Source organism: Schistocerca piceifrons, chromosome 5, assembly GCF_021461385.2.
Source record: "Schistocerca piceifrons isolate TAMUIC-IGC-003096 chromosome 5, iqSchPice1.1, whole genome shotgun sequence".
NCBI lineage: Eukaryota > Metazoa > Arthropoda > Insecta > Orthoptera > Acrididae > Schistocerca > Schistocerca piceifrons.
In genome coordinates, this window is record NC_060142.1 from 665,743,354 (window position 1) to 665,768,080 (window position 24,727).

A 24,727-nucleotide genomic window follows, 5' to 3' on the forward strand; every position below is an offset into this window, starting at 1 on the left:
TAGCGCAGAACAACGCTGAATGCATTCCTCCTGATGGTCCTAAGTGGCACCCCATCCATCACATGTTACCCTTCCTGGAAATCGTTAAGACCTGCTTTCAACATACAGCTCCGAAATGCAAACATACTCACCACTATGTAGAGGCTCCTACGTTCCGCACAAAGGATGTCTTGTTAATGAATGGAGCATTATGATTGGCTCTCACTGAATTTACTTGCCGAATTGCTGAAGCTGCTGGTGTGGAAGCACTGTCCGCCTTTTTTTTTTCCTTTCTGCAGATGAGACCTTCAGCAGCAAAAAACTATCACCATATTGAGACATGTCCACCCATTGCTGATTTTCTCTCAGTATTATTTCGTATCCCCAGCAATCAGTTATTGGCAGGTTATTATACTTAGTTGTAGGGGGTGCGTGATAGGTTCTCCTTGAGCATCAGGCTTATAAAATAGTCTGTGTGTGTGTGTGTGTGTGTGTGTGTGTGTGTGTGTGTGTGTGTGTTCAGACATGTGCAAAGTTGAGGACTATGACCATTCGTAAGGAAGGTATGGATTTGACATGGAATACTGGGATAGCGAGGGGAAAGTATGTTTGGTCATAAGAATGGTACAGACATTTATATTTCCAGGGCCACAGCCGTCAACAGTGTGTATTTCCGATACTTCACTCATTGTCGAATGTCGTCCAATTGAGAACGCGATCGTAATATTTAATTGTAAGTGCAGTGAGGCTTCCTAGGATGATGATTCTGCCTATGCGTGCTTGGTGTGCAGTACCGGTGACCTGTGGCGGGAATGATTCACGTTTCCAGCCAACGGTAGGAGTTGTTAGAATGGAGAGGTCTTTGGGGTGCAGAATGTAGCTGACTTAACCATGATGTCCTCTAGATGGTTGAATAGCGAACTAATACTTAATATGTGCTGGATAGCTTTCATGATCGCGTGGAAATCTGAGAAAATTCAATATGGACGTGTGTTATTCCCTGCCGTGTAAATTGACCAGTTGACTGCTTCTGCGCAGTTCGCACGTCTATTTAGTTGAGGGAACATCTATTGTGGTGTGTCCATCTAATAGATGAAATAACAGGTGGAATACATGTTTTGCTGATCCACTAGAAATGAAAAACACCTTAGTTGACTTTGTAAATTATAGAGGTGATTTGAAATATGTTACATCACTGTCATCGATATCCACGAGTGGAAACATAAGTTTCCGCTATTTTTTCGAGTTTCCACATAAAGGTCTTCGCAGATGGGATAAGCTTCTAGTTACTCACTGGTTTTCCAGCACGCTCCACCTCGCTAAAGTTTCTGGTTTCTAGATAAAGTTTCTGGTTTCTAGAGAAATAATTCCCAGTCTATATCCTTGGAATTATGTTACACGAGCAATACTGCTATGCAAACAATATTTCTGTGTGCTTGATATCGAGAAGTATTGCGAAACTGGTATGATATTCTGACAAACCAAGCGAAATTTCATATGTTATTGTAATCCCACAGTCTGGAAATGGGTGCGGAATAGCAAGCAGGTTGGGACCAGAAACAGTAATGCGTTTGGCCGAGGGGAGCCAACCCCTAATTTGTAGAACAGTTCTGGGAGAGGGTGCTCTGGTCAAGCGCCGGCAGAGGATGATCACCCAACCTTGCAGGACATATCTAGTGCAGTGAGGAGTATACCTACAGTTTATGTGCTTATGCTGTCTTTCTTATTATATGTACGAGTGTCTCGTGGTCAATAGCTATACAAATGATGTGAAAGGGGTGATTTTGTATGGTGCAGGATACGAATTGTATGTTTATGACATCGACATCGTACACAGAGATATATTGCCAGGTTGGAGATCCGTTTAATGCTCTAATATTCAAGCTCCCATCTTCAGTGGCAGAGTGGTGTAATTGACTAAGAGTCTTTCCATATTTGACGATCTGTAGGCCACTTTGCAGGGTGTAATTGTCAGTGCAATATGGGGATCTGTACAAAATAGTTTTTTGCTGCTGAAGGTCTCATCTGCAGAAAGAAAAAAAAAAAAAAGGTTCAAATGGCTCTGAGCACTATGGGACTTAACATCTGAGGTCATCAGTCCCCTAGAACTTAGAACTACTTAAACCGAACTAACCTAAGGACATCACACACATCCATGCCCAAGGCAGGATTCGAACCTGCAACCGTAGCGGCTGCGCGGTTCCAAACTGAAGCGCCTAGAACCGCATGGCCACACCAACCGGAAAAAAAACAAAAAAAAAAAAGGTGGACAGTGCTTCCACACCAGCGGCTTCAGCAATTCGGCAGGTAAATTCAGTGAGAGCCAATCATAATGCTCCATTCATTAACAAGACATCCTTTGTGCGGGACGTAGAAGGCTCTACATAGTGGTGAGTATGTTTGCATTTCGGAGCTGTATGTTGAAAGTAGGTCTTAACGATTTCCAGGAAGGGTAACATGTGATGGATGGGGTGCCACTTAGGACCATCAGGAGGAATGCATTCAGCATTATTCTGCGCTATTTTCGTTGACAGGTTCTGTTACGGCAAGAATTTCCTTGCAGAATAGTTGAGACAGCATGAATGTGCCTACAAAGGCTACCGTTAACTCTTTCTGGGACACTATACAATTCCTGAGCGATCGACTTAGCTCTTACTTTACGTAGCCATGTGACATCAGTATAACAATGAGAATCTTTTAGATGCAAATGCGATGATATGTAGCTATGCGAGCATTTTGCGGCGATGCGTCAGCCATGTTTGGCTGGTAAATGCATTCACAGCTAGATGCAACTCACATGTCCTGTTAGGATTGCTACGAACAATGCAGCCTGTGCTATTCTGGGAAGCAATGGAACAGATTTCTGCAGTGGCTACGAAGGTGAGTCACTCGGCAATTAGGTCTTCGCTGGACTGCAGGTAGAGAGAGGGTGAACACGTGCGCGTGGTCCAGAGGGTGACTTGGCGGCTTATTTACATTGACATGTAACAACAGTATAACACTCGAAGAACTCTAACTGTATACCCGAAAATAGACGCGATTTTCACTTGCTGTCGGCAGTGGCGCCATAGCAATGGCTCGCGCTCTGGCACTGGATTGCGTCTGGCTGGCCCTGCAAAGCGTGTGCGTGCGTTGGAACAGTTCACTGATATGTGGCAATATTTACATACACTGAGTGTTTGTGCAATACATTGTTTTCGGGTGTTTAAGCATTGCGAGCCTGTTTGAATAGTGTTACACATGCGTTATTTTTTACAATTTATGAGCTGTTTTCCTGTCAATTGCATTATTTTGTGAACAGGTGTGCAGACTGTGCAGTGTGATTTCGACAGTTGATGATTAGCAAGCATGTTTGGAGAGCCTTATACATGCATTATTTTGACAATTATTTCGGCGATTTACGAGTAGTTTGCAGGTCTATAGACTGTTTACTGCGACCTCAAGCACGCGAGGGTAAGTGTTTTGTACCAGTGTAATAAATAAACTATGTGAAATCCGTCCCTAAATAAATTGTACACATTGTTTCGACAGTTCATATTTAGTGAGAGTGTCTGCACATCAGTGTACTGCCTTATTTCGGTGATTTACAAGTAGTTTGCAGGTCTGTTAACTGTGTATTACGACCCCAAGCATGTCAGAGCGAGTGCTTTGAATCAGCATAATAAATGAGTTCGTGAAATCCGTCCGTAACTAAATTGTTCCTAAATAAATAAAGTACATCCCTTTCTCTCTCCAGCAGACGAGTGCAGGCTGAGCCCTTTTCCCAGCATTCTTCCCCTCCAGACACCTTCTTGGAGTATGTCAAGGAGGGGGACGATGGTGCCTCTGGTAGCAGTACTGTGTACTAGGTCAGTTGGACTCTGGACCTAGTGGTGAACACACTTGATGGAGGCAGTGCCTCAAATTATTTAAATAAAGACTGTTTAAATAAAGACTGTTTAAATAAAGACTTACTTCCATCCTATCCAGCACAGGCTGAGTCATTTTCCTGCCAATTCCTAGGAAGAGGTAATGGTCGGGTGACTTAGGTTAGTGGAGGTAGCCCAATTGACCTATCTTCCCGCCAAAGTTTGAAGTTCCCACCATGATGTCATTGCAATGTTGCCATATCTGTCGCCGCCATCTTGGAGCTGCCATCTTGGATCCACCATCTTGAATAGAATTGGCAATAATGGGAATTGGTGTGGTATATACTTCCTTCCACTACTCATGTATGTAAGCTCTCTGTCTGATAGCCTGCAGCCATTCATGTCTGTTGCGCATTCCGACAGACTTGGGCAATTCCAGCAGACATTGCGACACCCCACACGTCCAGAATTGCTACAGAGTGGCTCCAGGAACACTCTTATGAGTTCAATCACTTCCACTGGCCACTGAACTCCCCAGACGTGAACATTATTGAGTATATATGGGATGTCGTGCTGTTCAGATGCGATCTCCACCTCCTTGTACTCTTACGGACACCCCTGCATGATTCATGGTGTCAGTTCCCCCCAGCCCTAATTGAGACATTAGTCGAGTTCGTGCCACGTCGTGTTGTGGCACTTCTGCGTGCTCGCGAGGATCCTACACGATATTAGACAGGTGTACTCCCCAGACGTGAACATTATTGAGTATATATGGGATGTCGTGCTGTTCAGATGCGATCTCCACCTCCTTGTACTCTTACGGACACCCCTGCATGATTCATGGTGTCAGTTCCCCCCAGCCCTAATTGAGACATTAGTCGAGTTCGTGCCACGTCGTGTTGTGGCACTTCTGCGTGCTCGCGAGGATCCTACACGATATTAGACAGGTGTACCAGTTTCTTTGGCTCTTCACTGTACAACAACTATTCAAGAAGAGGGTTTTGGTGCCAGCACCAGTTTTTAGTGCGGAATCTAGTAATATATTACAGCCCAATACACATTGCTCCCATATGGACCGCAAAGGCACTATTGGACTAATGAGAGTGAGAACAGAGGCATTTAAACAGTCATTCTTCCTGTGCTTTACATGTGAATGTACAGGGTGTTTCAAAAATGACCGGTATATTTGAAACGGCAATAAAAACTAAACGAGCAGCGATAGAAATACACCGTTTGTTGCAATATGCTTGAGACAACAGTACATTTTCAGGCAGACAAACTTTCGAAATTACAGTAGTTACAATTTTCAACAATAGATGGCGCTGCGGTCTGGGAAACTCTATAGTACGATATTTTCCACATATCCACCATGCGTAGCAATAATATGGCGTAGTCTCTGAATGAAATTACCCGAAACCTTTGACAACGTGTCTGGCGGAATGGCTTCACATGCAGATGAGATGTACTGCTTCAGCTGTTCAATTGTTTCTGCATTCTGGCGGTACACCTGGTCTTTCAAGTGTCCCCACAGAAAGAAGTCACAGGGGTTCATGTCTGGCGAATAGGGAGGCCAATCCATGCCGCCTCCTGTATGTTTCGGATAGCCCAAAGCAATCACACGATCATCGAAATATTCATTCAGGAAATTAAAGACGTCGGCCGTGCGATGTGGCCGGGCACCATCTTGTATAAACCACGAGGTGTTCGCAGTGTCGTCTAAGGCAGTTTGTACCGCCACAAATTCACGAAGAATGTCCAGATAGCGTGATGCAGGAATCGTTTCGGATCTGAAAAATGGGCCAATGATTCCTTTGGACGAAATGGCGGCCCAGATCAGTACTTTTTGAGGATGCAGGGACGATGGGACTGCAACACGGGGCTTTCCGGTTCCCCATAAGCGCCAGTTCTGGTTATTGATGAAGCCGTCCAGGTAAAAATAAGCTTCGTCAGTAAACCAAATGCTGCCCACATGCATATTGCCGTCATCAATCCTGTGCACTATATCGTTAGCGAATGTCTCTCGTGCAGCAATGGTAGCGGCGCTGAGGGGTTGCCGCATTTGAATTTTGTATGGATAGAGGTGTAAACTCTGGCGCATGAGACGATACGTGGACGTTGGCGTCATTTGGACCGCAGCTGCAACACGGCGAACGGAAACCCGAGGCCGCTGTTGGATCACCTGCTGCACTAGCTGCGCGTTGCCCTCTGTGGTTGCCGTACGCGGTCGCCCTACCTTTCCAGCACGTTCATCCGTCACATTCCCAGTCCGTTTTCAAACAGATCCTTTATTGTATCGCTTTTCGGTCCTTTGGTTACATTAAACCTCCGTTGAAAACTTCGTCTTGTTGCAACAACACTGCGTTCTAGGTGGTGGAATTCCAACACCAGAAAAATCCTCTGTTCTAAGAAATAAACCATGTTGTCTACAGCACACTTGCACGTTGTGAACAGCACACGCTTACAGCAGAAAGACGAAGTACAGAATGGCGCACCCACAGACTGCGTTGTCTTCTACATCTTTCACATCACTTGCAGCGCCATCTGTTGTTGAAAATTGTAACTACTGTAATTTCGAAAGTTTGTCCGCCTGAAAATGTACTGTTGTCCCAAACATATTGCAACAAACGGTGTATTTCTATCGCTGCTCGTTTAGTTTTTATTGCCGTTTCAAATATACCGGTCATTTTTGAAACACCCTGTAGCAGGAAGAAACCCTGATGTATGACACAATAGGAATAATCCTTGGTTACGTATTTCCCATTGGTTTGGAAGGTGTAGGTCAGGGAAGGTCATAGTATGCCACACTTCCCACTGGGAGGTTGTGCAGGCCTCGTGCAGGCCATGGCTCGGCTTTGCTTGGTTTGTTTTGTAAATACTATTTGTATTTTTACGCTGGGTCTTGCCTAGGGAAAACTATGCTATCGAACGAATACATCGATAGGTCGTGTGGAGAACCAAAGTGTTTAGGATCTTTGGTAGTGTGAACTCGGCCGCGTGGAGCGCGGGCAGAGAGGGTCTGGCTGGAGTAGTGCGGTTGAGCAGGTGTGTTGTGTGACGCTCCCGCGAGTTGCCGCGCTTTCGGGGTTTGGCAGCATGTAATTTCGCTCGACTTGCGATGATAGTTTCTGACATGGTGTCGCGGACGGGAAGCATTAGCTGGCGCACATCAAGAGCCCGTTTCGTCTGGTGACCGTGTTGAGAAGAAGGCGCGCCAACATCCAGCTTCTGCAACAGCGACGGCCGACAATGAGTGACTGTCGCCACCTCCTCGATCGATGGCTTCAAACCTTCAACCAACCAACAAGGAAGACTGGAAGCACGTAAAGTTTTAGAACTGTACAGCAGACCTAAGCTTTTCAAACTGTTCCATTTGCCTCACAATATTACAGCAACTTAGCATGAACCATTGTTGCTCATTGTCCCAATTGCATTACCAAGCAGGGTCCCTTCCTTTTCCGGAATGAACCGGAGTGTCATCGAAATTCAAACGCCAGCATTAAAGTAATATCATTCCATTTCTTTGCTTTAATTTCAAAGTTCAGTTAAGGTATTCATAGCTGGCTACAATATTTAGATTGCACAAGCACAAATTAAGAGTACGAGTTTTGTTACCATATTTTAGCTTACCTGTGACTGCAGCTCAGCTTGGTACGTACTAAATTTTACTATTGTTAATAGTTCAGAATCATTTAATTCAAGTTCAAAGTTAAATCTCTTATTTCTAAATTGCGCAGATTCAAGTGGCTTTTGAAATGATTGTTGAGATAGTCCAAGACTAACCGTATTTTACTGAATTTCGATGTGCTTGAGAAACAAAGCTCACTATTAATTTCAGTCACTAAATTAACTTTCAATTTTCCGGTTTTATTAATTTTTTTGCTAAATTAAGTCAGAGTGTAGCGAAATTTATTACTTCTGACAAACTTTCAGTTTTCACACTACACGTGTCAACCTTCAGTTGCCACGCTTCTAGCGCTAATTATATGTGTAATAACCTTTCTTTTTCAGTTACTATATTAATTGTCCATAGGACTGGCGACCGTAATTTCCCCCAAATCTCAAACATCAAATTAACGCCAGTTAATTGTTAACGTAACGGCCGCACATTTACTTTCTTTATTAACTTTACCCCTTTTCAAAATTAATTTCCACCAGTTTCATTTGCATTTTTCCTTTCATTTAGATGTAACCCTTTCCTCCCTCTTTACCAACAGATTAACTTCGGTGAAGATTGCTTTTCCCAAATTTCCATTAGGTACACGCGGTTTAATTTTTCGCTGTCATTAAGGTCGATAAGTGAGGAGGAGGTTACAAGGGTCACAGCATTTTCATCTAGTTGTATCGATGCACTGTTACCGCAGGTATCCACACCTAAGACCAACGTATCACAGACAATGGACTGTACAAAAGTGTTCTGTAACGATGATTATACTATATTGGTCAATCTACAACTGTATATGTTCTCTCTACAATATGTGTGTGTGTGTGTGTGTGTGTGTGTGTGTGTGTGTGTGTGTGCAAACAAATATTCTAACAGTAATTTTCTTGCATTTTATGAAAGAATAAGCTAGCTGTGTGGTGTAAGCTAAAGGCCTATAAAATTAAAGAAAAAGAAACATAATGAGGTAGTTGAAACTGAACTGTAGCCTGGGATGTGTTTAGGTAACACGCTGGTAGGTCACTATAGAGCCACGTCTCCTGTAAAAGTCAACACTGCCACGCTATGCAAAGAAATAAACAGTATACCAATGTTTAAAAAAAATTTATTTCACGTTTTTTGGAAATTTAAGAAGTCCTTTTCAATTTCTCACACAGGTTATTAAATGTTAATCGTTAACACAGGTAATTGTATCGAACTAGGTTACCACGCACAACACTCTGGAGTTAGTGGTTACAGACGGCTACGACGACACAGTCTCCAGTTTGCCAGACACTACTGGACACGCCACCGAGTGCTCAGCGCCGGCCCTGCCCCTTGCAGGCCCGCCGGTGCACCTCCAGCCGGTCCGGGTAGAAGGTGCGGCCGCAGCCGTGGCACGGCACCAACTGCTGCAGGTGCGACTGCCACGCCGCCTCCACCGTCGCCTCCAGGTCGAGGCCGCCGCTCTCTGCAACCGAAAGCAACGCCAGCCGTGTGCTCACTGGGGCCCTGTTGTCTACCTTCCTGCCGCTCTGACAGGCGAGCGCACCGAGTGACATTGTTTTCGAAGGAGAGCCCCCACATTATTCTGTAAGCATTTCAGAAACGATGCCGTACGGTTCTAGCGAACCGAGCCGCTGTTGTCTGTTCTCCTCCAGTCAAACGCAGTCTACCTCAGATCCGCACGTGCGCACTGCAGCGCGCACAGCGGCACGAACCTGAAGTAGCTAGCAGCTGACATGGGCACGCTGTTGTTTGCAGTACCGAAAAGTGTATTTAGAGTATGTAGTACTGTTCAAATTTCGCTGACCCTGTTTTTATGCATTATTAACAGCGATATATAATTTGGCTGTGTTCTGGAAACTGCCACAAATGTCACATTATGTCATTTTATTCTCATTCACGTCGGCGTCTTGTTTTGGATTTTACGTTACAGTATATGAGTTAGGAATGGTGTGTAGTACCACAGCACACAAACACATCTATAAAACCACCTGAAGAATTCGTCATTTTTTTCCGTCGTTTCTTAGTTGCTTCAAAATTCATGGAGGTATACTTCCATGAACCCAAAAAATTGTTTAAGAGAGAGTCAAAGAATAAGAAGATGCATAGAATGTGGTTGTAACTCCCTCCTAGAGATCCAAATGATGAAGTAGCCTACTTCCCTGTATGATACATCAACGATTTGGGTCTTAAAAACAAAATTTAAGAAAACGCCTTTTCGAGAAGATGTGGTGAGTGCAGCTATTGAAGTTTGTCATAGTTCATAACATGCATCTGATGAATCAAAATGTTTCATATATGGTAGTATAGTCTAAAAGTGTTATGGCGCGGATCTTTCATCTCTGTCTACTGTTGTTAAGGATTCGATCGCAGATAAATACTTGTAACAAGCAAGAGTAGAAAGACGATTGGTGCTAGTTTCATTCGCAGTAATTTAAGTTTGCTGTTAGATTCCTGTCTGACACACGCTCTGAAATAGCTACGTATTCGGGGAAAAAATGTTGAATTATTTGTGACAAAAAAATACAAATGTTACAGTCAGTTGTTTCAAGCAAAGCAACGTCACCTCTCATTTCTTAAACACATGGAAGTCACGAAAGCGAAGATAGTCATTACTGAGAAAGAGCGCCCTGACATGTCAATTACAACGAATATATTTACTTTCATGAATAACGAAGTCTCACAATGTGTTACAAACATGAAGGGCAAAAAAATTTTTTTTCATACCCAGCAGCATGCGAACCTACGACATTTAGCACTACAAAACGGCTCTGAGCACTATGGGACTTAACATCTATGGTCATCAGTCCCCCTAGAACTTAGAACTGCTTAAATCTAACTAACCCAAGGACACCACACAACACACAGCCATCATGAGGCAGAGAAAATCCCTGACCCCGCCGGGAATCGAACCCGGGAACCCGGGCGTGGGAAGCGAGAACGCTACCGCACGACCATTTTAGCACTACAATTAAGAGTCTTAACCACTTGGTTACGACAGCTCACTTGCAGCCGCTGCTTTATTCTTGGTAATTCTAATCGACAGAGATGCAGGCTGACTTTGTTGCCGAATGATGTGGGCGTAGGCCGTAAATGCATGAAATTTGGTAAGATTTCCACTATCAGTCTTCACAAAGCTCCTTCCAATTGTTACGTAAGAGTTTTAAACGCATACGCGAAGTCATCAGTAATTTCAACTAACACTCATTCAATATACGTAAGCACAGCCGACCTTCGGAAATTTGATGATTTTTTAAACTCTCAATTACGTAAAAATAATATTTATTTCGTGAGAATATTGACCGAAAGTGTTTTTTTATGTTATAATCATTACTGTAACAAAACATAAAACATATTTCTAACAAAGGAAAAAGGTCTATCATGAAATCACTTTCCACACAGATGCATTCTGGTGATCCTTCAGTAAAACATCATCACTAAATCCGAAACTAAAACCACTCAATAATTCGAAAATAACAAATTCTAGCTGTAAAAAAAAATCACACCAAATCGAACGAGTGGCCATACCGAAAACTAACCATCTCTGAGTTCAGCTGTCGGAAGATCGGCGGTAGGACTTAACAGGTCTCAGAAGCTTACAGAATAGCAACTTCGGATAAATAACCGAAAATGACGTCACTACCGAGGATAACCTAGCGCACCGATCAGTATGAACGGTACAGAATAGGGCCCCAGGACTCAGAGCGGCTAATATGTTGTCACCGTGTGAGCTGAGATGAAACTCTCGAGCTTTTGACAGCTGTCGTCCTGAGACGTTCAAACTTTTGGCTACTGGGATAGGCGAGGCGTCCGTCTTGGGGTAAGTTTGTGCGGCAGCCTTGCTGCTCGCAGGGAGAATTTCCCCTGCAGCTGTTCAGATCACTCAAGGTAGTTCACGACGACTGTCGAGGGCATTGCTGGCAGTACCTCAAATGGCGAGAAGTTAACGGCGTTAAGCGATTTTGGACTTTAAACTTAAATAATTCCAAAAACTAATAACATTAGTGTACCTATATTGGATAATGGAATGCAGTCGAATGAAATCAGGTGATGCTGAGGGAATTAGATTAGGAAATGAGGCACTTAAAGTAGTAAAGGAGTTTTGCTATTTGGGGAGCAAAATAATTGATGATGGTCGAAGTACAAAGGATACAAAATGTAGACTGGTAATGGCAAGAAAAGAAATTTCTTAACATTCAATATAGATATAAGAGTCAGGAAGTCCTTTCTGAAAATATTTGTATGGAGAATAGCCAGGTATGGAAGTGAAACATGGACAATAAACAGTGTAGGCAAGTAGAGCATAGAAGCTTTTGAAATGTGCTGCTACAGAAGAATGTTGAACATTAGATAGGTAGATCACGTAACTAATGAGGAGGTACTGAACCGAATTTGGGAGAAGAGAAATTGGTGGTACAGCCTGACTAGAAGAAGGGATCGGTTGGTAGGATATATCCTGAGTCATCAAGGGATCACTGGAGGCAAGCGTGGAGGGTAAAAATCGTAGAGGGATACAAAGAAATGCATATAGTAAACAGATTCAGAAGGATGTAGGTTGCAGTAGGTACTGGGAGATGAAGAGGCTTGCACAGGATAGAGTAGCATGGAAAGCTGCATCAAACCATTTTCAGGACTGAACACCGCAACAACAACAACAACAACAACATTTCTTTCAAAGTGTGCGTATTGACCTGTAGTAATAAAATTTTTGGCTTTTTATTACCTTTTACTCTAATAGATTGAATAATTAAAAAAAATTATCTATTATTTGGTAGTTGTGGATTGTTTAAGACTCTAGGGTGACTTTGATTAGCGTGAAACTTTATCAATAACTGAAAAATAAATGTGGCATAATAATTAAATTTTAATATTAATTTCAAATTAACATACAAAGAAAGTCTAAGGACAAGATGATATGATCACGTATTTTACGAAATTCTGAAGAAACATCCACTCTTCTCCTTTAGCACTATAAATTGGGTGACGACATTGTGTTTTACCATTACGACCAACAACCCTGTTTATAGGTAATCCTTTGGGAACTTCGTACGCTCCGTTGTAACAACAGTATGTGGTGCTCACTCACGATCATCTTGTAGATATCAGTTTAAGGAATTTGGCATTCTGACTACTGCTTCTCAGTATATTTATTCCCTCATGAAGTTAGTTGTAAACAGTCTACTACATTTAAAAAGGAACAACGAAGTACATAATTTCAATACCAGAAGAAAAAAAATGACATTCACTACTCCGCATTAAAGTAGTCTTTAGCACAAAAAAGGTGCACAACGCTGCAACATAAATTTTTGATCACTTATTCAGTGAATATAAAAAGTCTGACAGACAGAAAAGTAAAAGTTTCTTCTACAGAATTGCCTCTATTCCGTAGATGAATTTCTATTATTGCAATGTGTAAAAGGTGATGGATAGGAATTGCTAACTCACATCTGAATATTAATCAAGAAAGTAAAATAAAATAAAACAAACATTAATTTTCAGCATCCAGCCATATTTAGAAAATAATCTGGGATATGAATGTAAAATTACTCGTTCCACATCATTAGAATTATTTGTGGAAAATGATCTGTGAAACACAAAGCTAATGAACTAACTATTAATGTTTATTTTTCCATTTGAAATTGATGTGAGACACAATTCTCAAACATCCAGGCTGTACTTCGAATCACCCTATTTTCGCCTTTACACTCGCAACATTTTCACACTGAAAACATCTATAATCTCGGCTGTATGATGCAACAAACAGAAGTACGACCTAAGTTCAAGTTGATAAGTTAACGTGCTCACTCTTTCAACAATGACTTCTTTGCTCCATCACTAAATTGTTAGAGACAATTCTTGCTGCATCCACAATGTCACATCGTTTGTGCATTCATTAGGATACATTTTTGCTGCAGTTCACGAATGTTTGTTCATAAAATAATCGGTCGGAAAAAGACCGTTGATTTCACTCCAGTTCTACCAACAATTTGGAAAGTTTTATTTACCATATTTTACGGACTGTAAGACTCTGTCAACATTGGATTCAATTGGCAGCAGCAGTGCACCGATGTGATGAACATGAGTTGCGGGGATTCACAAGTACTTAGTTTCTTAATAGCAAAAAATAAAAAGCCGTTCATGCGATGCGGGCTATAAATTGAAAGTAATTGCATATGCAGAAGAACATTAAGACACAGGAACTGAGCGGCATTTTGGCCCTCCACCAACAGAAAAAACCATTCGCGATTGGTAGGCTAATAACGAAGTAACGAAGCACTGAATGCAAAATGGCCGAAACTAGAAGATGACTTATTGAAATGGAGTCAAGGACACCGTCAAAATGGCACTGGAATTAATATAAAAATGATTCAAATACACGCTCGTAAGCTAGTGCTACAATGGAACTTTGAAGCTGGTTGGTGCTACAGGTTTATGAATTGTCATGGACTTAGGATGCGAACCAAAACGAAAAGATCTCAGAAGATGCAAGAGTGTGAAGAGAAAGTATTTCCTTTCCATCGCTTTATTATCAACATCAAAAGAAAACTACCGTGGAACCATGCCAAATAGCGAAATGGACGAAACTCTTCTGACATTTGATGTGTCGAGTAACAGAACTGTTGCCGTGAAAGGTGCTAAAACTGTAACTATAAAAACAAGTGGACATGGAAAAAAGCGCTATACTGTTGCCCTTCCTGTTGTACTGACGGTACTAAACTTAATCCAATGATCAAATTCAAGCGAAAACAATGTCAAAGCCTGAAATACCATCAGGTGTCACGTACATGACAATGGCTGGATGGACACGAGGCTCGTGTGAAATTATGGATAAACAGAGTGTGGGAAAGAAGGAAAGGTGCTTTATTGAAGATGAGAATCTTTTTCTTGTTCTAGATCAGTTTAGTGGGCATTTGAAAGATTCTGTGAAAGAGAAACTGAGACAGAGAAATATAAAGCTTGCTGTTATTCCTGGAGAACTTACTTCACAGTTGCAACCTCTTCATGTCTCGATAAATAAACTATTTAAAGTGTATATGAGAGAGGGACGAAACAAATGGATGATGGATGAAACGTAACACCAGTTTAAAACGACCTACAATCGAACAAGTGTGTCAGTGGGCAAAACAGTTGTGGTCTAGAGTGAGAGAAGACATTACTGTTAAATCTTTCAAGAAGTGCGGCTTAAGTAACGCTCTCGATGGCAGTGAAGACCATCTTATATATATGAAGAGGACAACGATGACGATGAAGAGGAGGAGGAAAAATAATAAGAAGAAGAAAGTTCAGATGACGATTTTCAGGGATTTTAAAAGTCAGTTCGGTTTTATAAACTAAGAATTTGTTTTAGTCTGGCCGACAGGTCATTTTATCGATAATGCCTAACTTACCACAGAAGGTCTACATAAATCAGCTGTAAAAATTACATCAGAAAAGTAGAAGTGTTCGACTTTCGCATGAAAGAAGCATATCGCAATGAGGGAGGAGTCAGAACGGGCGTGGTGACTTCCAACTCTGGAAGAACACGTACGGAAATGGTTTACTCAATGCAGAGGACAGGACGTGCCCGTTGAAGTCATACCCTTCAGAACATTGAAAGGGTCGCCACAAATGACTAACATTTTAAGAAACGCATAACCTCGTTCTCAAGGTGAATGTGAAGGATGTGCGACACTTTTTGCTCAGGACGGAAAAATACATGAAACTGAGATTTTCCTATATAGTCACAGAAATTTGTGTCTGCTTTTCGTTTGAAAAAATTAAAATGAATAAAAAATAAAACTGGTAAAAATAATCTGAGTTCTAGCTACTATTTTCTGCTTCCCTTTGTACAGAAATACGTTTGTTATTGAAACTACAGTGTCATTTTTTAACTAATACTCTTATTCAGCTTTTTCCCAATTCCAACTTGATCAGCAAACACCCCTTTTACAGAGCTCTCAATTACTCGAACTTCCTGTTAGCTCCCTTCAACTTCTTCCTGGCATTTCACCTTTCAGTTTTAGTGTATTTCTCGGATTGTTTTGAAAAAAGTTTCAATGCCAATGTTATCAAATGTTGTACCACTACAATGATCTCCTCAACAGCTACTTGCTGTCAACAGAAAGTACCTGCTTCAGCATCTCAGTTGTTCCAAGAGTTAAATACGATTAAACATACAACAAAACAGCGCGCCCCTCTGTGTACTATCGATTGCAGAAAACCTCGTTTCAGTATCGGAATGAATGGGGTATTGCGCCTTACCCTCTCACTTTGTATAAGCGAGGCACCAGTGTAGAGAAGTTTCCAGAGGTGTGTTTGTGTACCGAACGTTCTGGGCGCTACTACCTCGCGTATACAGGAAGCAGAAAGATAACCCGACAATGAGGTCAGAACCGGGTAGCAGACATCGAATCGAGCAAAATGTACCAAATGACGAGAGGTCGGAAATGCAGCGTTATGGGACGACTGCCAATCAGACGCGAGCCAGCTGAACTTTGACCAGAAAACGAACATGTCTGGGAGTACATAGCAGTGTGTTCTGTCCGACTGAGCTGCTGCTCCTGCGTTCTTCGAGGGGATGAGCCAGCTAGTTCAGCGATGCCTATTTTGTGGCGGTGTTGGAGGCAGAAATTTAAATAGTGTGTTTAAAATTTAATTTCTCTTTTCGTTTTCACCACTGTCTTGGTTGACACTGATCACATGTATTTATTAGAATAAAAGTTCATTCGCGTTTTCTGTAAATTACTAAGAATTACAGTATGTGGCCTTTAGATTTAATTTTCAATAACATTGGACATTACTGTGCCACACCTATGTCGACTATCCTACTGCAGTACTGTTTTTTTACAGCACAGCTTACTATCTCAACAAAATAATGACATTATAGTACTTTTAGCGTAGTTGATCAAACAGTAAAGCTTTACCCACGAAGTCTAGCTTACAACCAGCCACGGACAGTAGAGGAAAGTTGCTTATATTGTACCGGCCCCTAATTCGCACTACTGCTTATACTACCGGACATTTAGGGAGGTCAGCGTGAACTAGGTGCTTCTTGGAGCCATATTGTCAACTACAGTATGTGGTCTGCGTGTTGAGGAACAGATCGTTTAAGACTGCGTTGATTTTGTAGTAGCCTTTTTTGTAATTTTTTTGTGCACATGGTCAAGAGAATCACTGTTAGAAGGTAAACGGCAATTTGATGTTTTATTTATGGGCGAATATTAATGAAATAACGATTTTTTTCAAATAGTTGTATTCGTTGCCGTTCGTTTGTAGAAAACTGACAAAGAGAAAATTACGAGGTTGTCCGTAATGTACCGCTGCAAGTTTCCGATATTGCACCGGTAGAATTTAAGAATCTTGCTCGTAAATAAAGCTTTAAAAATGTGTTTAGTATTATTAGGGCAACGTAATGTTTAGAGACGACGTGGTGAATGTTCTAATGCGTTCTTTACCCTAAGTTAGAGTGCCCAGACGTCCCGTATCTTACGGGATCGACCCTTATTTAGCTTCAGTGTACCATTGTCCCGACAAAACAGCTACGGTTGCTACATTGTACCGTTTTTTATTAATCGTCGAGTATATTTTGAAGAGTCCGCCCCTAGTGGTCTCGCGGTAGCGTTCTCGCTTCCCGAGCACGGGGTCCCGGTTTCGATTCCCGGCGGGGTCAGGGATTTTTCCTGCCTCGAGATGACTGGGTGTTGTTGTGTCGTCTTCATCATCATCATTCATCCCCATTACGGTCGGAGGAAGGCAACGGCAAACCACCTCCATTAGGACCTTGCCTAGTAAGGCGGTGCGGGTCTCCCGCATCGTTCCCCTACGCTCTGTAAAGAAGCATGGGACTTCATTTTCATTTCATATTTTGAAGAAGCGTGTTTTTAAACAACGCGTAGCGTAACCAAATGGAGAACAAATGTGGTCATTACCAAAGAATAAAGTAAATAGCCGGCCGAAGTGGCCGTGCGGTTAAAGGCGCTGCAGTCTGGAACCGCAAGACCGCTACGGTCGCAGGTTCGAATCCTGCCTCGGGCATGGATGTTTGTGATGTCCTTAGGTTAGTTAGGTTTAACTAGTTCTAAGTTCTAGGGGACTTATGACCTCAGCAGTTGAGTCCCATAGTACTCAGAGCCATTTGAACCAATAAAGTAAATAGGCTGATTAAATAAAACTGAACGAGAAGTTCTATGGTTGGTGTCACAGAGTGGCAATATTTGTACTCTATGGTTGGTACTACGTAATGCTAGCGGATTGCAGCTTTTCCATGCTGTGCAGAAGTTGGTAATGGCGCGATGGATCACGGGAAATCCAGACGACCAATCCCAATTTCGTTCTTCATTTGTTTCGATGCCGACTCCGCGCACTAAACCACGAGTAGTTTATCAGTTTGTGTTTCTTTTTGCATTGTCTGTTGCCTCAGGTCACCGCGTTTAGAAGTGTAATTCAATTGATTTTAGACGGCTAGAGTCGCAGATTACGTTGCCTAGTGTAATATACTGCAAACTTCCGTATTATAATACGGCAGAAAAGCGTTATGGGAAGTGGAGTTCAAATGAACTGCATTTAGCAGCAATGCGTTAATCAAGGGTAGTGAAGATGTTGATCTAAGGATAAGTGAAGACAAAACTAAATACCTGGTTACTACTAGAATGCCAACAGCAGTAGATCAGGAAATGTTAAGAGTTGGAGACATGCAGTTTGAAAAAATGAACACATTTAAGTATCTAGGCGTGGACATCACTTCGAGAAATGAGATTGAATCCGAACTGAAGAAGAGATTACGGGCGGGAAATGCGTGCTACTTCTCACTGAATAGATTACTTTCATCACGGATATTGTCTAGGAATTTAAAGATTTTCTACCAGTTATGCTGTATGGGTGTGAGACTTGGTCTCGCACTGTGCAAAATGAAAAGCCGTTTCGAGTATTTGAAAACAAAATTTTGAGGAAAATTTTCGGAGCAAAAAGGGATGACATTAGCGGAGAGTGGCGAAAACTGCGTAACGAAGAGGTTCACGAGCTCTATTCAAGCCCTGACATAATCAGTATTATTAAATCACGTAGGCTGCGATGGGCGGGTCACGTAGCTCGAATGGATGAGGGCAGGGCAGCGAGCAGAGTACTGGTAGGGCACCTAGAGGGAAAACGTCCTGTGGGGAGACCGGGGCGTAGATGGGAGGACAATGTGAAGGCTGATTTGAGGAACCTAGGTATTGAAGGCGAATGGAAAGAAATAGCCCAAGACAAGGACAGATGGCGAAAATACGTTGCTGCGGTAATGGACTCTCGAGTCCGGTATGACCAGTGAGTAAGTAAGTAAGTGTTTAAAAGGCGCCTAAGCCGGCAACTAAGAGGCATGCAGAAAATAAAAACAAAAATGCAAACGGGGATGAAAAAAATGTTTGCTCACAGTACAAGTGTTTTCCAAAGAAGTTGAAAGCGAAATGATAGAGCGTATTCTTATATTTCAAGACACGATCTTCAGTTTACCCACGTCGGACGTACGAAAACATACGATTGACAATGCTGAACGAAACAGATTTCCCCATCACTCGAGTATCGATACTTTTCGTTCATTTCCTTGTCCCTACTCGAACGCAAGTTTAGTACCAATGTTCTTCCTGCTTTCACTAATGTGGAAGAGCCAGCGTGTACGATACGGCTGTCGTGTCCCGAGTGCCGCATTAGCATGAGCGGGCCGGCCGGCCAGGGGTGAAGGACCGCCGCGACATCGACCGGCGCCGCCGCCGGCGTGGGACCAGCCGGTGCCTGGACGTGGACGTGGACGGCCCCCGACTTGTAGTCCTGCATCAGCAGGGGGACGCGGCGGACACACTCCAGCGCCCTGCTACCGCCCCCTCCTGGCTGTAGCGTCTCCAGCACGTACACCATTCCGTACGTCACATCCGGTCTGTGTCTGGATGCAAGACTCCCTTGCAGGTAGAGCTTTAAAGCCGCTATCTTGACGGAGCAAAATCGACAGTTGTATAGTGCTCCAAGGAAGGGTGACAGGACCCTCACTGTTCACAATATATACGAATGATCTGTTGTATTAAGTCGAAAGCTCCATGAGGCTGTTTGCCGATGATGCGACTGTCTGTAAGAAAACAGCAATGCCACAAGACAGTATCGATTTGCAGAATGACCTCCACAGGACTGATAAATGATGTAGGCTCTGGCAGGTGACCCTGAACGTAAATAAATGTGCACCACTGGCCATTACAATTGCTACACCAAGAAGAAATGCAGATGATAAACGGGTATTCATTGGACAAATATATTATACTAGAACTGACAAGTGACTACATTTTCACGCAACTTGGGTGCATAGATCCTGAGAAATCAGTACCCAGAACAACCACCTCTGGCCGTAATAACGGCCTTGATACGCCTGGGCATTGAGTCAAACAGAGCTTGGATGGCGTATACAGGTACAGCTGCCCATGCAGCTTCAACACGATACCACAGTTCATCAAGAGTAGCGACTGGCGTTTTGTGACGAGCCAGTTGCTCGGCTACCACTGACCAGACGTTTTCAATTGGTGAGAGATCTGGAGAATGTGCTGGCCAGGGCAGCAGTCGAACATTTTCTGTATCCAGAAAGGCCCGTACAGGACCTGCAACATGCGGTCGTGCATTATCCTGCTGAAATGTAGGATTTCGCAGGGATCGAATGAAGGGTAGAGCCACGGGTCGTAACACATCTGAAATGTAACGTCCACTGTTCAAAGTGCCGTCAATGCGAACAAGAGGTGACCGAGACGTGTAACCAATGGGACGCCATACCATCACGCCAGGTGATACGCCAGTATGGCGATGACGAATACACGCTTCCAATGTGCGTTCACCGCGATGTCGCCAAACACGGATGCGACCATCTTGATGCTGTAAACACAATCTGGATTCATCCGAAGAAATGGAATTTTGCCACACAACTTCTTCCTGTTTTCTCGATTGATCTGTGTTCAGTTTATCAAGGCCTATTCACTGTGCCAACTTATAACTAAATCTGAGGGGGGTGCGATGGGGAGGTTCCCTTGTGAGTACAACGTTGTGGCGCACAGTTTGCAAATTTCGAGATGGCAGAGTTAGAAAAGCAACGCGTCTGCATTAAATTTTGAGTGAAACCCAAGAAAACCTTTACAGAGACACACCAAATGATGCAGGAAGCTTACAGTGATGACTACTTAAGCCGTACTCGGTGTTACGAATGGTTCACACGGTTTAAAAATGGCCGGAGGAAGTTAAAGATCGCCCTCGTGAAGGACGCCCTTCGACGTCTACCGACAATGCTCACAGCGAAATTGTGCGTGCACATCGAAGACTGACTGTTCGAGAGTTTGCAGAAGAATGTAATATGTCGGTTGGATCATGCCATGAAATCCTGATGCAGCATCTTAGAATGTATCGTGCTGGCGCCATGTTCGTCGCACAGGTCATGAGTCAAGACCAGAAATAGATTCGCCTCATAATCGGTGAAGAGTTTTTGGTTCGCGCAAATGAGAACGAGATGTTCCTGAAGAGAATCATAACCTGTGATAAGACGTGGGACTACGGTTATGATGTTGAGGACAAGGTTCAGTCTCCACAATGGGTCAGGAAATGTTCTGCAAGACCAAAAAACGCTCGTCTGCTAAGGTCAAACGTCAAAGGCATGCTGACAATTTTCTTTGACTGAAGGATTAGTTCATCACAAATTCATTCCACAGAGACAAACTTAATCGATGGTACTAACGGGACGTGTTGCGACGCCTGTGAGAACGCGTGAGAAGGGATCGGCCTGAAATGTGGCTAGACAATTCATGGCTCTTGTCACGGTAACGCACCCACACATGCATCCCTGTCAGTGCGTGACTATTGCATAATAAACGAGATCACTGTGCTGCCTCATCCTCTTTACTTTCCAGAGCTGCCTCCTGCGAACTTTTTTCATTTCCAAAGCTGAAAATCCCGTAGAAAGGACGAAGATTAGCAATGATGGACGTGATAAAAGGAAATTCGCAGACGGCGTTTCGCGCGATCCAGCAAGAGGCGTACCAAGACTGCTTCCGGGAGTGGAAACGGCATTGGGAGCGGTGTATCAACTGTGGAGAAGAATCTTTGGAAGGAGAGACCATGTACGAGTACAGTAAGTGAAAGGTAAGCGTGAAAAATTTTTGTGGACAAAGCCTCAGAATTTTTTGAACAGATCTCGTATTGCGCATACACAGGAAAAGAAATCCAGTACTATACAACTATATTACTGATGAGAAACTGCTGGAAACAGTATCTACCGTAAGATGTCTAGGAGCAACTATCCACAGCGGTCTTACGTGGAATGGACACGCAAAAAAAAAAAAAATAGTATGAAAAGCAGACGCCAGACTGAGATTCACAGAAAGAATCTTAAGGAAATGTAACTCATCCACGAAAGACGTGGCTTATAAGACGCTTCCTCGACCGATTCCTGAGTATTGTTCATCTGTCTGGAATCTGTACCAGGAAGGACTAATAGGAGAGGTAGGGAAGATACAAAGAAGAGCGGCACGTTTCGTCACTGGATCGTATAGTCGGCGCGAGAGCGTTACAGACATGCTCAATTAACTGCAGTGGCAGGGGCTACAAGAGACGCGATGTGCGTTAGGGAGAGGTTCTTGTAGATGAGCTTCTTGTCTGTTTAAAAGATTTAGAAACTGAGGGTGGACTAGATGTACTATGCCTGTCTGAACATCATATAGTCAAAGGTATAGAAATGGTAAATGTAGGTGGATATAAGCTTTCAGCACATGTAAGTAGAGACACTACAGAGAGAGGAGGAGTTGCCATATATGTTAAAATCAGTCACAGCGTCAAAAATTTGGAAACTAAAAAATTTTGCGTAGAGCAACATATAGAAGCATGTGCATGGGAGCTTAAACTAAATAATGGCACTTTTATAATTGTAGCCGTGTATAGGTACCCATTGGGAAAGTTTCAACTATTTTTGAAAAACTTGGATACTTTGTTGTGCTACCTGTCAGACAAAGGAAAGCAAATTATTGTTTGTGGGGATTTCAACATAGATTCTCTGAAAGAGACCGATAGAAAGCTTGACCTTGAAGTATTACTTGGTTCTTTCAATTTGACATCAGTTATTGATTTTCCGGCTTGGGTGGTACAGGAAAGCAGCACACTGATAACGTTTTCATAGACCATGATAATTTAATCAAATCAAAACTTTTCCGGTTGAGAATGGTCTGTCTGATCATGATGCACAGCTAGTTACAGTATATGATATAGCTCAATACAGTAATGTGAAACAGTCCTCCAAAATAGTGCGTTCCATTAACGATTTAAGTATTCAAAATTTTAGGGGAAGCTTGCAACAGTTAGACTGGGATGAGGTGTACAGGGAACATGGTGCTAATTTAAAATTTAACCTATTTCATGATACTTTTGTGAGTATATTTGAAAACAGTTTCCCTAAGAAAACAGTGAAATATAATTGTGGGAAACAATGTATAGAGATAAAAATATCTTGTAAACATAAAAGGGAAATATATTTTATAGCTAGGAGGAGTAATGCTCCTGAAACAGTGAAACATTATAAGAAAAGTTATTAAAAAGTTCACAAGTATGTGCATTAGGTCTGACATTAGAACATCTGATAATAAAATTAAAACAATTTGGAATATTGTGAAAAGGGAAATAGGGCAACTGAGAGCACAGGAAGACTGTATTTCTGTCAAATACAATAAAAAGTTTGTTAACAAGAAGTCAGAAGTAGAAAACATTTTTAATAATCATTTTTTAAGTGTTGTAGAGAAAATAGGATCCAGTTATTCATTAGAAAATGCAAGGCAGTATATGGAAGAGGCAGTGCCTATGCAATTTGATAAAACTGAAATTCAAGCCACGTCTCCTATAGAAATTAGGAATATAATAAATTCACTCAAAAGTAAAAGTTCACATGGAACTGATGTCATTTCCAACAGAGTACTGAAACCTTGTTCCCAACAAATAAGTAGGATTTTCATCCCATGTATGTAGTAGCTCACTTAAACAGGGTATTTTTCCAGACAAACTGAAATTGCATTGTTAAACCATTGCATAAAAAAGGGGATAGATCTGATGCTAACAACTACCACCCATTTCACTTCTGATAGCTTTATCTAAAATTCTTGAAAAAATAATGAATTCAAGAGTAGCATCACATATTTGTAAAAATTAAGTTCTAACAAAATGTCAGTTTGGCATTCAGAAACGCTTTTCAACAATAAATGTTATATATGCTTTCACTGATCAAATATTAAATGCATTGGATAACCGAACATCACCCATTGGGATATTTTGTGATCTATTAAAGGCTTTTGATTGTGTGAATCATGAAATTCTTCTAAATAAGCTTAAGTATTGTGGTATGAGTGGACAGCGCACAAGTGGTTTAATTCATACTCAACTGGAAGAATGCAGAAGGTTGAAATTAACAGTACAGATAGTCTGCAAAAACCAGCAGAGTCCTCTAACTGGGGAGGTATCAAGAATGGTGTCCCACAAGGTTCAGTCTTGGGTCCCTTATTGTTCTTGATATATATTAACGACTTGCCACTCTATATTCATGAAGATGCAAAGGTAGTTCTTTCTGCTGATGATACAAGTATAGTAGTCACACCCAAAAAGCAAGAATCAGCTGAGGAGATTGCAAATAATGTCTTTCAGAAAATTATTAAGTGCTTCTCTACAAAAGGACTTACACTAAATTTTGAGGAAAAAACAGTTTATACAATTCTGTACAATGAATGGCATAACACCATTGATAAATATAAACTATGAACGGAAGTCTGTTGCTAAGGCAGAATACTCAAAATTTCTGGGTGTGTGCACTGATGAGAAATTGAATTGGAAGAAACACATCAATGATCTGCTGAAACGGTTATGTTCAGCTACTTATGCTATTAGGGTTACTGCAAATTTTGGTGAAAAACATATCAGTAAATTAGCCTACTATGCCTGTTTTCATTCACTGCTTTCATATGTCATCATATTTTGGGACAATTCGTCATTAAGAGAGAAAGTACTCATTGGACAAAACTGTATCATCAGAATAATAGCTGGAGCCCACCCAGGATCACCTTGCAGACATTTATTTAAGGAATTCGGCATATTCACAGTACCTTCGCAATACATGTATTCACTTACGAAATTAGCCATTAATAATCCATCCCAATTCAAAAATAACAGCGAACTGCATAGTTGGAACATTAGAAGAAAGGATGATACTCCCTATTCTGGATTAAATCTCATTTTGGAACTATGCTGC

At 42.1% G+C, this 24,727-nt stretch overlaps 1 protein-coding gene across 1 annotated transcript in view; it reads right to left on the reverse strand.

Annotated features, from left to right (window-relative positions):
- Nucleotides 1–8,572: 8,572 nt before the first annotated feature.
- LOC124799186 (zinc finger protein 574-like) overlaps nucleotides 8,573–24,727 on the reverse strand; it is a 272,342-nt gene continuing 256,187 nt past the window's right edge. Inside the window, exon 8 of the mRNA XM_047262722.1 lies at nucleotides 8,573–8,935. Coding sequence (XP_047118678.1) covers nucleotides 8,784–8,935 — 152 coding nt within the window. The 3' untranslated portion in view covers nucleotides 8,573–8,783. The remainder of the gene's footprint in view (nucleotides 8,936–24,727) is intronic.